Below are 15,634 nucleotides of genomic sequence, written 5' to 3'. Positions count from 1 at the left end.
GACAGTGGGGTTCAGTCTGTACTTCCTCTGCAGACCAATATATTATTATAAATTGAGCTAAACTGTTTCCTTTTTGGAAGTGCTGTGAAGTTCAGGCTTCAGTTATCAGCATACGCACGGTCATGGGGTTCCTTATTGGGACTTTAAAAAGCTAATGTGAAAGGGCAAAGCTACACAGCAGTTGCTTTTATATACATGTTTTTAATTATGAGATGTTTTTTAAAAATAGGAGTTTATTTTAGTTTATAATAGGAGTATTCAAAATTCATTTTAGATACCAAATATGGCATCTTCATAAAAATATGTTCTAAATGCACACTTTAGGGTACACTTGCTATGACTGAGGCAGGACCGTGGAAACCAATAAGGTCATCTATGTCTGAAGGCAGGACATAGAATTAGGAGCTAGATTTCCATATGCTGGGTGTTGGCTTCTAAGAACAGCATGAATGTTTTGAGTTTATCACTTACAGCACCCAGAGACTCACCGAATGTTCAAACACATACTTTCCTTGTAACGACTACATCAGAAGGATAATGTAATCAATTCAGTGTCTTAATAATGTGCCTAATTAAGTGCTTTCAACATTTATCCAGTTATTTAAAAACAAAACAAAACAAACAACAACAAAAAAAACCCCTTTAAAACCGAAAAACAAAGCAAATCAAAACAGAATACAGTTATCTTGGCTTCCCTTGCAGAGCCGGGCCAGTCCTTGGAGGAGGGGTGGAGGGGGCGGGCTGACAACACAGGGTTACCTGGGGTCAGAGAAAGGTCCAGATGTAGGAATGCTGAAACCTGAGTAGGCTCAAATGTCAGGTTCTAACTCCTCTGACTCTTACTAGCTGTGTAACCACAGATGAGCTAACTAGGCCTCTTTTTTTAACAATAGCAAAAAATTGCCTTTTGGGACTACAAGCAAATTAACAGAATGCTTCACTTGTCATTCATTCCTAATAAATGTGTTTGTTATTAATATTACTACCATTCCAGATATGCATTATGAGATGAGACTGGTCAAGAATATATTAGTCACATAGGAAACTTGTTTTTATGTTCTTACCTTTTATACTCTACAGAATTTTTCTCTAGAATGAACACATGCTGCTTTTTAAATTATGGATGTGTGTTTGTATATGAGTATATAGATATGAGTGCAGGTGCCAACAGAGAACAGAAGAGAGTATCAAATTCCCTGTAGTTATAGGTGATCATAAACAGGCCAACAGGGCTGCTAGGAATCCTTTTCTTTGTAAATGGAGTATACATTCTTGACCACTGAGTTATCTTCCCTGCCTCCATACTTTGCTTTTTAATCAGAAGAAATCATGGAGAATGTTATTAAATGCACAAAAGATAGCTGAGCTTTTACAATGCAAATCCACTGGTTTCATATACAGATAAACAGCAAGCTATTTGAAAAGGTACCATCCTGGCTCTTCTGGCCTCCACATATGCAAATTACTACTACGAACAAAGTATCCCAAGCTTTATTTGGATTCAAGCCAAATATCAAATGACATTCAATAACAGGAATAGAGACTTCAGAATACAACTTTGGATCCTGAAATCAAACTGGGGGATAAAGAGAAGGGATGACCTTAACAACGATGGTATTCCAGAGGTTTCAGCATACTGAGAGCCAGTTGACAGGACCAGAGGTAGAGTGCAAATAGCCCTACCTGGAGCCTGAGGCCCAGGCGTTCTGGTCTCTGTGGGGCCACGTATGAATGGGCTGACAGAGCTGTACCTCTGACATCTCCCTCTGAAGGCGGCTTAGAGTCTAAGGCTGCTTATGTGAAACAGGTTTGTATGAGATAACGCAAGACACTGAGCTGAAGCTGCAAAAGGAAATGGCACTAAGCCGCGTGGTTATTCCTAATCTACTTGTAAACACCAAGAGAAGTGCCTCAGACTGGCCTGCTGCAGAGTTAACACTCCCTCAGTGTTAATGCTGCCAGTGTGTCTGTCTGTCTGCCTGCCTGCCTGCCTGCCTGCCTCACTTGTGCCTTCTTCTAATGTGAATTATTTTCATCTCACCAAGGACATCTTATTTTAACATCCATTATACTAGTCAAACGATAAAAGTTTATGTCTGATATTAGGAGTAGTAATGTTATTTTTTCTTTCCTTCTTACTACAAATTTTTATTGGCATATATTCACTGTGTACATAATTTGTATAGTATTCATAAAAACAGTTGGTCTCTTGTTTAAACAAAGAACAAGACTCAGACCTCCCAGCAAAGAAAAGTAGTGTGTACTTAACATTCTTTTAGTTTCTCTATATTTTATTTATATTTATATTTATATAATACCTGTAGTTGGGACAGCTGATACTGGTTTTCCAGGTATATAGGGATATAAAATCTCCTTCAAAATTAAGCTTATTTCAGCAGTGGAAAAAGTAAGACTTAGAAGTAGTTTATGAGATATAGAGTTAGCAAGAGATTAAGCAAGGACCTAGACACAGATACACAACGAACTGAAGTCTAGGAGCTGCTAATGTTCCATGTCATACTGCCAAGTCCCAGGAGCCAAAGAGCAAGATTTACTGTTCTCCAGCATCTCCCCAGAACCTCACTTGGTATCTGCAATACAGAAACTCTACAGACACCAAACTTTACAGGAAAATAATCCTTACCAGATCTCAAGCCCTGGTTCTTCCTAACTAAAAAGCCATCAGATCTTAGGTCTCTGCAAGCAGACAGGAATGAGACAAACCTGCAACACTCAGCAGACCCAGCCAAGGAGAGAATAAACTGCAAAGAGTTGTGCCTGTGCATGAGTGTGTATAAGAGCATGAGTGCAAGCATGTATGTGTGCAAACTGGAGGTCAACCTTGGCACACTTCCTCCAGTATTCACTTCGTGTTTTGAGACTGACTTCACTGGCTTGCAACGCTGAGCAGCAAGCCCCATGGAGCCTCCTGTCTCCTCCTTAGAACTGGGAAGACTTGGCACACACAGCACCACGCCTGCCCTGTTTTCATGGGTTCTTTCTGCGGAGCCAGCCCAGGTCCTCACATTTGCCATCTCCCTAGACCCTTAGAAGCTTCAGGAGTAGAAGACAAAAGAATCATGCTTGTACATTCTGGAGTGGAAAACACGCTGAGAATAAGTGACACCCGAAATTCCTAAGCAAAGCAGCAAAAATCAAAGCACCCCGAACTCCACAGTGTCATTTGCTGTAAACCCATCAACACTACTGTCCAAAGCACTCAAACACCAGTAGAGAGAAAGATACTGTGGCCACGCCAGCTGATCCTGAGAGGACACTGCCTTGCTGCTCCTGCAGAGGACCTGAGTTCAGTTACCAGCACCCACATGGAGGGTCACAACTGTTTGTAGCTCCAGTTCCAGAGGATCCAACCCTTTCTTCTGGCCCTCTATGGGTACCAGACATGCATGTGGTGCAGACATACATGTAAGAATGCACAGAGACTATCTTCTGAATTGGATGGATGCACCACCTGTCAATTAAAAAGCCTATGGCCCACTGCTTAGGCAGGAAATAGAAGGTGGGACATTGGGGAGGCAGATAGACCCTGACATGGGAAGATCCACCTAGGAAGATGTGAGGAGACTGACTGGAGCACAGGTAACCAACTAGCCACATGGCCGAACATAGGTTAAAGTAAATGGGTTACTTTAAGTTTTGAGTCTAGTCAGAGAAGAGTCTAGCTATATGGCCAAGGTATTTGCAAATATACTTTGAGTCTGAGTTTTATTTCTGGGAGCATGGGGCTGGGAGGAAGAACCAGGCCTAACTTCTACAAACATATAAAATAAATAAAAATGAAAAAAAAATTAAGGAGTTACATGTTCATGGGAAAAAGTCATTATAAATACAAATTATTCAAAAGAGTATTTCAAAATCCCACACGTCCCATGACCTAAGTTGACAAGTGAAACAGCAGCCACCCTGAGTCTCCTGACATTACCCAGCATGAAATAGCAGTCTCCCTGGTGAAGAGGAATTGTCAAGCCCGGTGTCTCAATGTCCCATGAGATCTTAAAACCAACATGCCACGTATCAGGATCTCTGCCTTCGAAGCTGGACTCATCCTCGCTTTCATCCTCGGAGCCTGTTGAGAGAGGAGAAGTGATCAGCAAAGACACACTCCATCTACATTCCTGAGATTCCAGCTATTACCTTAAAAATTACTGGTATCTCAGTAAAATATGGATGTTGCATAAAGTACATCCTTTTGTACCATAATTTTTAAAAAGACACTTAAGAACATTCTTAGCATAGACTTATCTTTTCCACTTAGTAATAACTTAAATAGGCTGAAAAAGAGCAGATTCAGAGAATAATAAAACATTATTTTGTTCAGTTCCAAGACAAAAAAAAAATTAGAAAAGCTGAATTTTGGGAATTGCATTACCACAATAATGCAGGGAAAAGTGAAAGCTAAAGAAATCATAGAAGGTAGAGAGGAAACTATGAAAGGATCCTCTCTTAGGGGAACACAGCTCCAAAGAATCTCAAAGAACTCCCTACTAAACATAAAGAACAGGCCATTTTAGTGGGCATTCCATACTGTTTTAAGAACATGGAGAAAGACATTCCCATATTTGTTCTAGTAAAATAATACATATTAAAACATAAAAAGAAAACACCCATGTGCATAAACCAATCTCACATCTAAAAGTCGATGTTAAATGTCTAATAACATAGACTCTAGCTCCAACATCATATTAAAAGAACGTTTTATGACCTGGTAAAACCTATTTTAGGAATATAAGAGTAACTCTGCAAAGTAGCTAACATCCGAAGCTTAACATTGAAAATTTATCACATTTGGAGGGAGGGAGAGGAGGGAGAAGAGAGAGAGAGAGAGATCACTCTAGTGACACAAACTAAATGATTAAGTACATTGTCCTTTCATAGATCCTAAATATAATGGGACTAGAAGCTACTTTGTCAACATTTATAACACAGACCTGCCTCAGCCTCAAAGCTAATATTAGAAGTGTGACCAAATCTAAGAATTGGAAAAGATGAGAGGCTCTGCCACTGCCTGACAAATACAGAAGTGGATGTTCACAGCCATCCATTGCACTGAGCACAGGGTCTCCAATGAAGGACCTAGAGAAAGGACCCAAGGGCTGAAGAGATTTGCAGCCCCTTAGGATGAACAACAATATGAATCCCCCAGGGCTCCCCGGGACTAAACCACCAACCAAAGAGCACACATGGTGGGACTCATCGGTCCAGCTGCATATGTAGCAGAGGATGGCCTAGTCGGTCATCAGTGGGAGGAGAGGCCCTTGGACCTGTGAAGGCTCTATGCCCGAGTGTAGGGGAATGCCAGGGCCAGTAAGTAAGTGGGAGAGGGTGGGTTGGTGAGCAAGGGGACAGGGGAGATGGGATAGGGGATTTTCGGAGGGGAAAAGAAAAGAAGAGAAGAGAAGAGAAGAGAAGAGAAGAGAAGAGAAGAGAAGAGAAGAGAAGAGAAGAGAAGAGAAGACCATTTCCAGTTTAAATGCCATCACTCTTTAACCCACTGGTCTGCACTCTGGGCAAGATCTGCATTTTGACTTCAGACCTCTGGTGACTGGGAGACAGAGGCCATGGATGGACACTTGGATTGAATGGCTTTCAGTTCCCACAACCCAGTCAGCCCTGTGTTAGCTGGTGGAAAAATAAAATGTTAATTTGAAAGGAAAAAAAAAAAAACCTCAAACATCTATTTGTTTGTTTTTAAAAGAACAAACAGAGCTGGAGAGAAAGTTCAGAGGTTAAGAGCACTTGCTGCTCTTTTACAGGACCCAGGTTTGTGCCCAGCACCCACACAGTGGTGCACAACTGCCTATTACTCCACTTCCAGGGGATCTGACGCCATCTTCTGGCCTCTACAGGCTCCTGCAGGCAACACATGTAATGCACAGCAACTCACACAGGTTCATATATATAACATGTTTTAAAAATAAAATTTAAAAAATACAACATTGCTGCTAAAGTAGAATAAACACTAAAGAGGTTTAGAGATGCTTCAACGAGGACTATAAAGGTCAAAACAGAATTCCTAGAGAAAATGGGACTTAAACATAATAGCGATTAGATTGGCAGGGATACTGGAGGGACCACTGAAGACAAAACGATGTGAAGTTGGATATCATAAAGACAGAGAGAAGAGCACACATTATTAGTTCAATCAAGTACACAGCACCTAACAACCCCAAGGTGCCCCGATCGCAGCCAGTGTATGCCCACACAGAGAGTGTATGCCCACAAAGACAGTGTATGCCCTCAGAGTCCCCACATTCTGATTATCTTCTTCTACAGCAACCATTAACAAGAGTTCTAAGTAGAGAAAGGGGGAGAAAGACAGAATGAAGTAGAGAGAGGTGGAAAGAAAGGAACTTCCGTTATGACTATTGATTCACGTTACTCTGAACAGATCAAAAGTCTCTGCAGGGAAGAATGCTAGCAAATAGCCTTAAGGCCACGCCTGACTTTTTTCAGTTCTCTAAATCTGAATCTGAAGATCTATGGTCATATTAGCAGAATCTCAGTCTTTTTCATCTTTGTTCTTCTTCTCAATACATGTTCCGGGCCCCCCGAGATAGAACCTCACGTTTGTTTTAAACAAACAACTTGCTGCAAAGTAATTCTACTGCCTCTGTCTCCCAAAAGCTGTGAATACAGGCTCTGCCATGCCCAGATGCACTACTTGTTTTCGTGGGCCCTTCTGAGTTAAGAGTAACTTTAAATTCATTTCTCTAAGAATACCACCAGGTAATTCCAAGTCCAAAGCCATTTCCTAGGTTAATCTAAAAAAACATTTTTAAATATTATCTTTTGAAACAGAAATAGTAATTAAAAAGGAAAAAAGCTTTACTCTCGGGGCACAACTGACTTCCAGTTATGGGTTTTTGAACTTTTGGGAGGATCTGAAGGAACCGGTCACTGTGGGCAACAGGAGGGCTACCACAGCACCAGCACAGCACTGCCAGCAGGTGGGATGCCTCTGGAGACACCTCTTGTTATGCATAATGCGCGGCTACACTTGAGAACACTGGAAGTTGCTAAGGAGAGCTAGTGAGCCTGAAAAATGGAAAGGTGCTCAAGCCTCACCTGTACTGCATTTTTAAACAAGTCTAATCAGTTAGCAACTGATGAACAGCACTCTGTGGGGGCTGGAGAGATGGCTCAGGGGTCAAGAGCTGCTCTTCCAGAGGGCCAGGCTGATTCCTAGCACCGTCATGGCAGCTCACAACCGTCTGTAACTCCAGCTCTAGGGGATTTGATACCCTCTCCTGATCCAGGGGCACCAGGCATACACATACATATAACTAGGCAAAACACCCATACACATAGAATAAAACAAATAAATCTTTAAAAACAAAACTCTAAAAATCCCAATTTCAGCTATTCCTGAATTACCAGAGCATGCATGTGTAGCCAGCCCACTATCAAAGGCATACCTCCTCTGCTACCCAGAGTCCCTACAGCCATTTCATATCACTCATCTGGGATACTTCTTCCTGGACTCCACAGTCTATAAGGTCTGCTTTCCAGCTAGGACACAGTGACCCTGCCTGCATATCAGGTTCACAGAGAGGTCCCTAAGTCATTTAACTTGAACCCACTCATTGTCAGTCATTCCCACACCCATGGCTTCTTTCACACCATGGCATGGTGGCCAGGTGACACTGAGACCACAACTCCCACCAACTCCCACAATAGTTACGATTTGATCATTTATAGAAAACACTTACTGGCCTTTTACAGACTCCTGATACTGGTGCTTTAACAGAGATGTTAATAGTAAATACTGACCAAACTGAACCCGAACAAAATCATGATGACATCATATGACTAACACCTGATAGCAGAACATGGCTAACAACCGCCGTGGACTGGGATGCTAATGCTGTGCCCTCAAGAAAGGGTGTCCTGACAGGAGTGGATCACATACTCAGGTGATTTAGGTGAACCTTCTCCCCATTCTAACTGCTCAAATAAAGGCTAGAGCCTGTGATTGGACAGTGGAAGGAAAAAGTAGGACTGGGAGTTTTAGAGAGGGGGAGAGAGGAAGGAAGAAGGGAGACAAGGAGATAAAGGAAAAAAAGAAGAACGAAAAACGAAGTGGAAGGAAGATGGCGCAGTAGCACGTGGCCTGGAGGAACTGCAAATAGCAAGGGATTTCAGAGCTTGGGAATAGAGTAGTGTGGTATTTCTGCTCAATCTAGGCTTGCAGCTTATAAATATTATAACTGAGCTGTGTGTTCTTTGTACGGGCTTATTGGGATTGGAGAATTACCTAAACAAACAACCTCCAACTTAATAAAGTAATTAAGGCCTTAGCAGTTTATCTCCAGCTCTTTAGCAAGAGAATACTGATGTAAGAAAGCATGTGCTTACATCTTTACTACCCCAAGGTTGCAACATGCTTTGTCCAGGTGCCCTAAATATTAACAGACCTGGCAAACAGCAAAGAGCACACTTGTGTAGGGCTGTGTGTGCTGCTGAGTGTACACGTTCTGCAGGCTAACATAACAGGCCAGTTGCCTACCTTCCTCACTCATTTTCATCCAGGCATCCTCTTGTGGCACCAATCAGGCCCTGAACCACAACCAGAGGCAGCAATAGTACTCAGTGCTTCCTGGTGTCCCCCCATGACCCAGCAGTGCTTCCTGGTGTCCCCCCATGACCCAGCAGTGCTTCCTGGTGTCCCCCCATGACACAGCAGTGCTTCCTGGTGTCCCCCATGACACAGCAGTGCTTCCTGGTGTCCCCCCATAACACAGCAGTGCTTCCCCTGGTGTCCCTCCATAACATAAACCCAGCACCTTTGTTTGCTGGAGGATTCTTTCCCCTTGGCTATGTAGGAAAGAAGGTTGTATGTGTGATACATTTTTTATTGCTTATGTATGGTGCTGCTCACTTTCCAGGGGAAGTCAACTTGTAACTATCTACAGTGACTGCCACATATTACTCTTGCCTGGCGCTATTTGAAATAGGAAGAGGCATGGTTCTGATTGGCCTTTCAGCCTCAGTACCCTTGGAAGGATTTTAAGTGCCTCCATTTGCTTGGCATATGCTAATCTCCCAGGAACCACACTCTTAAAGAAGTAAAAGGATTTAACAGAATTCAGAAGAAAAGAAGTTTGAAGGTCAAGGTTCAACTATCCAAAACACTCCAAAATTTCACCACTTTGATTTGGTTTGTTTTTTTCTCCACCCAAAGTAGTTTTGGAGAAAAAATGACTCCATTTAATGATAAATGAAGCCAAATATTTTGTATATATTTTAAAGCTATATGCAACCACACTGTTATACAAGAAACAAAGCCAGAATCATCAGTATGATGGTATTGATTAAAGTACTAATCAAAACATAACACAAAAATTGCATCATTAATATATACTTAATTAATACTATATGCCAATATTTTCCCTTATATGCAAGTCTACAGTCATCTTTACAAATTGAAAAGTAGGCCCATTTCTTAGCACTTAGTTCCTAGTCCCTAGTCCCTCATTCAACAGCAAAGATTATAATGCTCCTGTCTAAGTAGTTACTTTGACAATTGCCTTGAACTCATACCTAGAGGTACCTTCTACTTCAAGTCAAGGATGTTTTGGAGGGAGGAGAAATACTTGGAACCGAACCCAGGACCTTGTGTATGTTAGGAATTGTATATGCTACCATTGGTATCTAGGACCAACTTATGACAATGTAGGGTCTAGAGTATTAAAGAAGGGGAGAGCTGGGCGGAACCTCCCTCCACATCTTCACATCCAAGAAGGATAATGTCATGGTGTGTAAGCACACAATCAGTTCTGGGCAGAAAATGTCACATGAACAATATGGACTCCTAAGAGTTGGGGTTATAAAGGTGGATGAAGTCTGGGACACAGAGGGTATGTGAAGCATAACAAGGAATGCAGTGACAAGACACTGAAGGCTTCCTCACTGGTCAGACCTGGCTTCCAGAATGATCCATCCCCACAGGATGTCATTTCAGCCTCTGTGTTCAGACTTGGTGTTCAATTTCCAGATAATCCCAAAGGAATGCCACATGGGAAGCACATATGCCAGAGGTGGCAGGCAACATCACCAAAGGACCATATCCTATGAGAGGAAGGCTAGCTGAGGGCACGGCCCCAAGCCACAATGTTACAACTCAGAACAGCCTTCCTTGACTGCTTCCCCAGTCACTGAGCAAAGATGAATGGGCTGAAGAAATGAAAGACTTCAAAAAGTTTGAACAAGGAAGAAAACCAATCAGTCCCAGGTCACAAAAGGTAAGAAGCCCTCCATTACTTGAGAAAAATCAAATGAAGTCCCTTGACAGAGAGAACTGTAACAAAATCTGTAAATTTTCTGCGATATCAGGTAAAATACTGAAACTCTTTGCAGAAAAACCTGAAGCCCTACGGCATGATGCCTAGTTCTGTCAGCTTTCAGATTAAGCATTTGGGGGAAAAAAGTTTAAAGTTAAAATATTCTCATACATAGGAAAACCTCATTATATTACATTTCGTTGACTTGAGGTAGGGGTGACATGGGAAAAGTAGAAAAGAAAAAACCCTGTTTTTGGCTTCCTTGGCTAAAGCTCCAAATTACATTACCTGAATAAAACAGGAAGCAAGAACAGAAAGGAGGGACACCCCCACAACGGTCTCCAGACCCAAGCCTGTTAGCAGCAGAGGCTGCAGAGCACTCGACAACCTGAGCAGGGACAACGAACACTGGGGACACTTCCAGGAAGCCCTAAGTGGTAAGTAACACCGAAGACCAGAACCAGACTGGCTGGACAAAACCACGTCATTATTTGTCCATCCAAAATGCAGACAAAGACCTACCAAGGTACAAAGACACACTTATCCTTCTGAAAGGACATCTACAAGGGCCAGGGGAGGTTGCTTAGAAACCATGAGCTCAGAGAAGCCAGGAACTGAAAAAGAACTGATCACTGGTTTGGTACTGTGGGATTCCTGGTTTTAGTACCACTATTACATTAAGTGGCTCGAAGGAGTTTGCTAACTAATTTTCTTTTTTTAAAGATATATTTACTTTTATGTATATGAGTACACTGTAGCTGTCTTCAGACACACCAGAAGAGGACATCAGACCACAGAAGGTTGTGAGCCACCATGTGGTTGCTGGGAATTAAACTCAGGCCCTCTGGAAGAACAGCCAATGCCCTTAACCACGGAGCCATCTCTCCAGCCTGCTTATCTAAATGTTTACAAGTTAGGAAGCACTTATAGAGAAAGGGGGGGGTGTTACTGGGATGCACGTGCTTTGTTTTGTTTTCATTTGACTTTTTTTGAGACTATGTTTCTCTGTGTAGCCCCTGCCGTCCTAGAATTCACTCTGTAGACTAGGCTTGCTTCCAACTCACAGAGATCCATCTGCCTCTGCCTCTTGAGTGCTGAGATTAAAGATGAATACTATCACCACCCAGAACTTGTGTTTTATTTCTTGTACTAGATAAATGGGTATATTTTGATTTAAGAGTAATCCATTACGCTATGTTTTTATGTCGGTCCTTTTTCTAACTTGGTAAGCTGGAAGTTAAGAAAGTCTCAGAGTAGACAAAAACTACTCAGAACTATTGAAAATAAGTAAACAGAAGAGAAGCCTCAATGACCTTCCTATGAATTCTAAAGAAGAGATAACAGAAGAGAAAGAAATAGCAAAGTTAATTCAAGAAAATGTTCAAAATTAAAGGACACGTGCTTCAGAGATGAAGGGTCTATAAAATGCAAATATGACAGATGAAAAAAATTATCACTGTGGGTCCAGCAAAAGGGTGAAAAAAGCCAGAACTATCAGTATAAATAGAAAATAAAATATATTTGTGTTTGTATCCTAAGAATATTATGGAAAAATTGTTCCCTACCATGACTTCTAAACCCAAAGTAAATACACAATTCAAAGAAGAAAGAAAATAACTGAAGACCATTAAAATAAAGTAATTACATCCTGGGTCAGGGAGAGGGTTCGGTGAGGACAGCTGTTGTGAAGCCTGACAACCTTAGCTCACCTCAGGATCATATGGAGAACTCATCCTGTAAGATGTTCTGACATCTACATACACAGCATGCCACATTCACACACAGAGGCACACATACAGACACACACACACACTGGCATACCACACCACACAGAGACAGACACATGGAGGCATACAGACCCACACAGTGAAGAAACAAATGTAACACTTAAAAACGTAATTACACCCTAAGAACATTTACACTAACGTATTAGGAAAACATGTTCCACCAAGGCCAGGAAACAAGTAAGAGGGTGCAGGTGAGGTTACAGGAACAGTGCCATCAGGTACAGAAGGTTGCCAGTCCTAACTAGAGCAAATCAGATGTTTCTGGAAGACTGTCACTCCAAAAACGTGAACCTGACAGAAGAAATGAATCTGACCTTGTGGAAGAGAGACAGGTAGCAGAGAGTGGGTGTGACTTTTAACTGGTCCCAAGTACAGAGAAAACTGTGCAAACAGAAAAGGCAAGGTTCACATTCACACAGGAAATGCTGAAACATTTAAAAGATAACTTGAGCACGGATTATTCAATGTGCTGAACAGCATTTTCTTAGGCTTGATTACTGCTGAGGCTGAGTACCAGTGTAACCAAAAGGATAGCATATCTCAAACGGGGGGTTGGGGGGGGGACTGAGGAGAGTGTGTGCTCAGGCAGAGGGGCAGAAGATAGAACAAAGAAAACCCTCGGCTTGCAAACCAGGACAACAGCCAATCCCATTTTCATAGAGTATGTTAAGGCATCCCTAAGCATGCCAGAGAAAGAGAAAAATGACCGGCCCTCCAGCCCCAGTGGATACAGTGAGGTGAGGAGCACATTAACTAGAGTTCTCTTTAACAAATGTCTTATAGGAATATTTGAGACTTTTAAGTTATGTGACTGGAATAATATAGTAAAAACTGAAAATATCTATCAGGTGCTATGTTCTCACAGTCCTGAGGGGGTTCTGTTCTTAGCAGCATTTTATGAATGAAAAGAAAAAAAATGGAGGCACAAAGAATTCAGGTAACTTGCCCAAGGTCCTACAACCAATTAGTATAAATTATGTCAATCAATAGTACAGATTAAATCATCTAATTAGTACCACAGTCAGAGAAACCTCTCCACTCCAACTTGTCCACCTCTCCTTTTCTAACTGCATCAAGACAGCAAAAAACAAAAATCCAACACTGGAATAAATAATTAAAAATACTCGATAAATACCTGGAACACATAAAGAACTCGAATGAACTAAACACTCGGTCCCCATCTGGTGGTGCTGTTTTAGAAGACTGTGGAAGCCTTGGGAGGTGGAGCCTCCTTAGAGGAAGTAGGTCACTTCTGGGTGGGCCTTAATGTTTACAGTCGGGCTTCCCTTCCTGTCTTGGTTCTGCTTCCTGGTTGGCACTGGCTCTTGCTGCCTTGCCTTTTTCTGCTTGAAAAATACACTCTCAAAAACTGCGAGCCAAGGTAAATCCTTCTCAGCTATGAGAAAACTAGTCCAATCTGATAAAATTCCAATTAAACATGAGCTGAAGACTGTACAGACATCCCTGAGGATGCCTGAACGGATAATACCATGGAAACAATGCTCGATATGACCTGCTCACCCAGAAAGTGCATAAAACCAGTGCCATTTCCCACACACTAGAAGGCTACTGTCCAACAACAAAGTCTGGAAGGCAACGTGACTGGTGGAAATGTAAGAACATGCAGTTGTTGTAGGAAACAGAATGGAGTTCCCCAAAAAGAAGCAAACAAGCAACACAGAATTATTATTTGATCCAGTTCCTCCTCTACGTACACAACAGACACCGAAGAGTAAAAGCACAAACTTAAAACTATCAGAGTCGTATTCTTTTTTGTTTTTTTTTTCTGAGACAGGGTTTCTCTGTGTAGCCCTGGCTGTCCTGGAACTCATTCTGTAGACCAGTCTGGCCTCGAACTCAGAAATCCAACTGCCTTTGCCTCTCAAGTGCTAGGATTAAAGGCATGCACCACTGCCCGGCGCGAGTTGTATTCTTAAAACAAAGAAGGAAATGACCTAAATAGTTATCAGTAAGGGGCTGAATAAGCAAATTGTGACATGGCTTCTGTTGCGTGACATACACCATGACCAGAAGCAGCTTGGCAGAGAAAGGATTTATTTCAGCTTATACTTCCAGGTCAAAGTCCTCCACAGAGGAAGTCAGAGCAGGAACTCAAGTAGGAACTACAGGAGAGAGTGCGGAAAAATGCTACTTGCTGCCTGGCTCACTGTCTGATTTAAGCTTAGTTAAGCTTTCTTATACAACACAGGACCATCTGCCTAGGGATAGGATAAGTAGTCCCCCACATTAATTATCAATCAACCAAAGTCCCCCCACTCACACCCACAGGCCAATATGATCTGATCTAGGCAGATCCTCAATCGAGGGTCCCCCTTTCCAGGCAACTCTAGGTTGTGTCAAGGTGACAATAAAAGCTAACCAGGGACCTGGGCATGGTGGCACACACCTTTATCTTAGCACTCTCTGCAAAAGCAGGAAGATTTCTATATGTCTGAGGCTAGCCTGATCTACATAGTAAGTTGCAGACCACCTAAGGGTCCATGATAAAAAACAAAGCAAAACAAGAGCCAAAAACTAACCAGGATAGTGCTATAAACTATATGTATGTATATGTGTGTGTGTATATATATATATAGTACATATATAATTATGTATTACATACACACACACACTAAAGTGAATAGTGCTTAGACATAAAAAGGAATGGAATTCTGAAAAATATTCTGACACACAGTTATTAAGGAAGTATGTTCAATAAAGTGAATGAAAAGGACAAATCTATGATTTTATTTACACAAGATACCTAGAGCAGTTAGATGTTGGAGTGCAGTGTGTCATAGACAAAAGACAGGAAAGAGACCATAGTCTGACCTCAACAGATGAAGCAGTTTATTAGCACACACAGCAAGGGGAAGCTGTCTCCAAAGAAAATGGAGGAGTCTGCAAGGGGGAGAAAATCTAGCTGGAACATTTTGTAGAGGCGAAGGAGGGGCTTAAGGATGAGAAGTGAATGCAGCCATGGGGGAACAATGTGCAGGTCTGTGGTCTCTCCTTCCTGGAATTGCTTGTTAAAGCAAGACAACCTCAGCAAACATTCCTTTGTGGCTGACTGATAACAGTTGAACAAGGCCAGCTGTAACCTCCTAGGAATTTTGTTTTTACAACTGAGGCAGTCTACCAAAATTGATACAGACAGACAGTAGAACAGTGGTTATTGGGGGCTGAAGGAAGAGAGACTCGTGAGTTAGGATGGAGTAATGAAAGCATTCTGGAGATGGACAGCAGCAACTTCAATGCAGTGACTAAATGGTATGGTTTAAATAATTATGTAACAACCCACATGCATAATAATTATACCATAACAAAGAAGAAAATAAAACAGGACTGAACTACTGATACTGGAATAATATGTCTACGGTCTGTTCTAGCACTGTGACCTGCCACAAGGCTAGCTCTTCACCTCCCTGCACCACTCTGATCAGAGTCCACTCCCTTCCAAGTCTCTGTATTCTCTCGCTTCAGCTCTCACCTTGCTTCTCTCTCTCTCTCCTCTCTCTCTCTCTCTCTCTCTCTCTCTCTCTCTCT

At 42.0% G+C, this 15,634-nt stretch overlaps 1 protein-coding gene across 3 annotated transcripts in view; it reads right to left on the bottom strand.

Moving 5' to 3' along the window:
* The window catches only part of Fto (FTO alpha-ketoglutarate dependent dioxygenase), a 356,383-nt gene that overhangs the window by 226,507 nt on the left and 114,242 nt on the right, over nucleotides 1-15,634 (bottom strand). For all 3 annotated transcript variants that reach the window (XM_031340849.1, XM_031340847.1, XM_031340848.1), the window contains one exon: nucleotides 3,944-4,087. In XM_031340849.1, the coding sequence (XP_031196709.1) occupies nucleotides 3,944-4,087 (144 nt within the window). The remainder of the gene's footprint in view (nucleotides 1-3,943; nucleotides 4,088-15,634) is intronic.

The sequence above is a fragment of the Mastomys coucha genome, unplaced genomic scaffold (assembly GCF_008632895.1).
Source record: "Mastomys coucha isolate ucsf_1 unplaced genomic scaffold, UCSF_Mcou_1 pScaffold22, whole genome shotgun sequence".
NCBI classification, from domain to species: Eukaryota; Metazoa; Chordata; class Mammalia; order Rodentia; family Muridae; genus Mastomys; species Mastomys coucha.
This window is presented reverse-complemented; position numbering and strand designations above follow the sequence as displayed.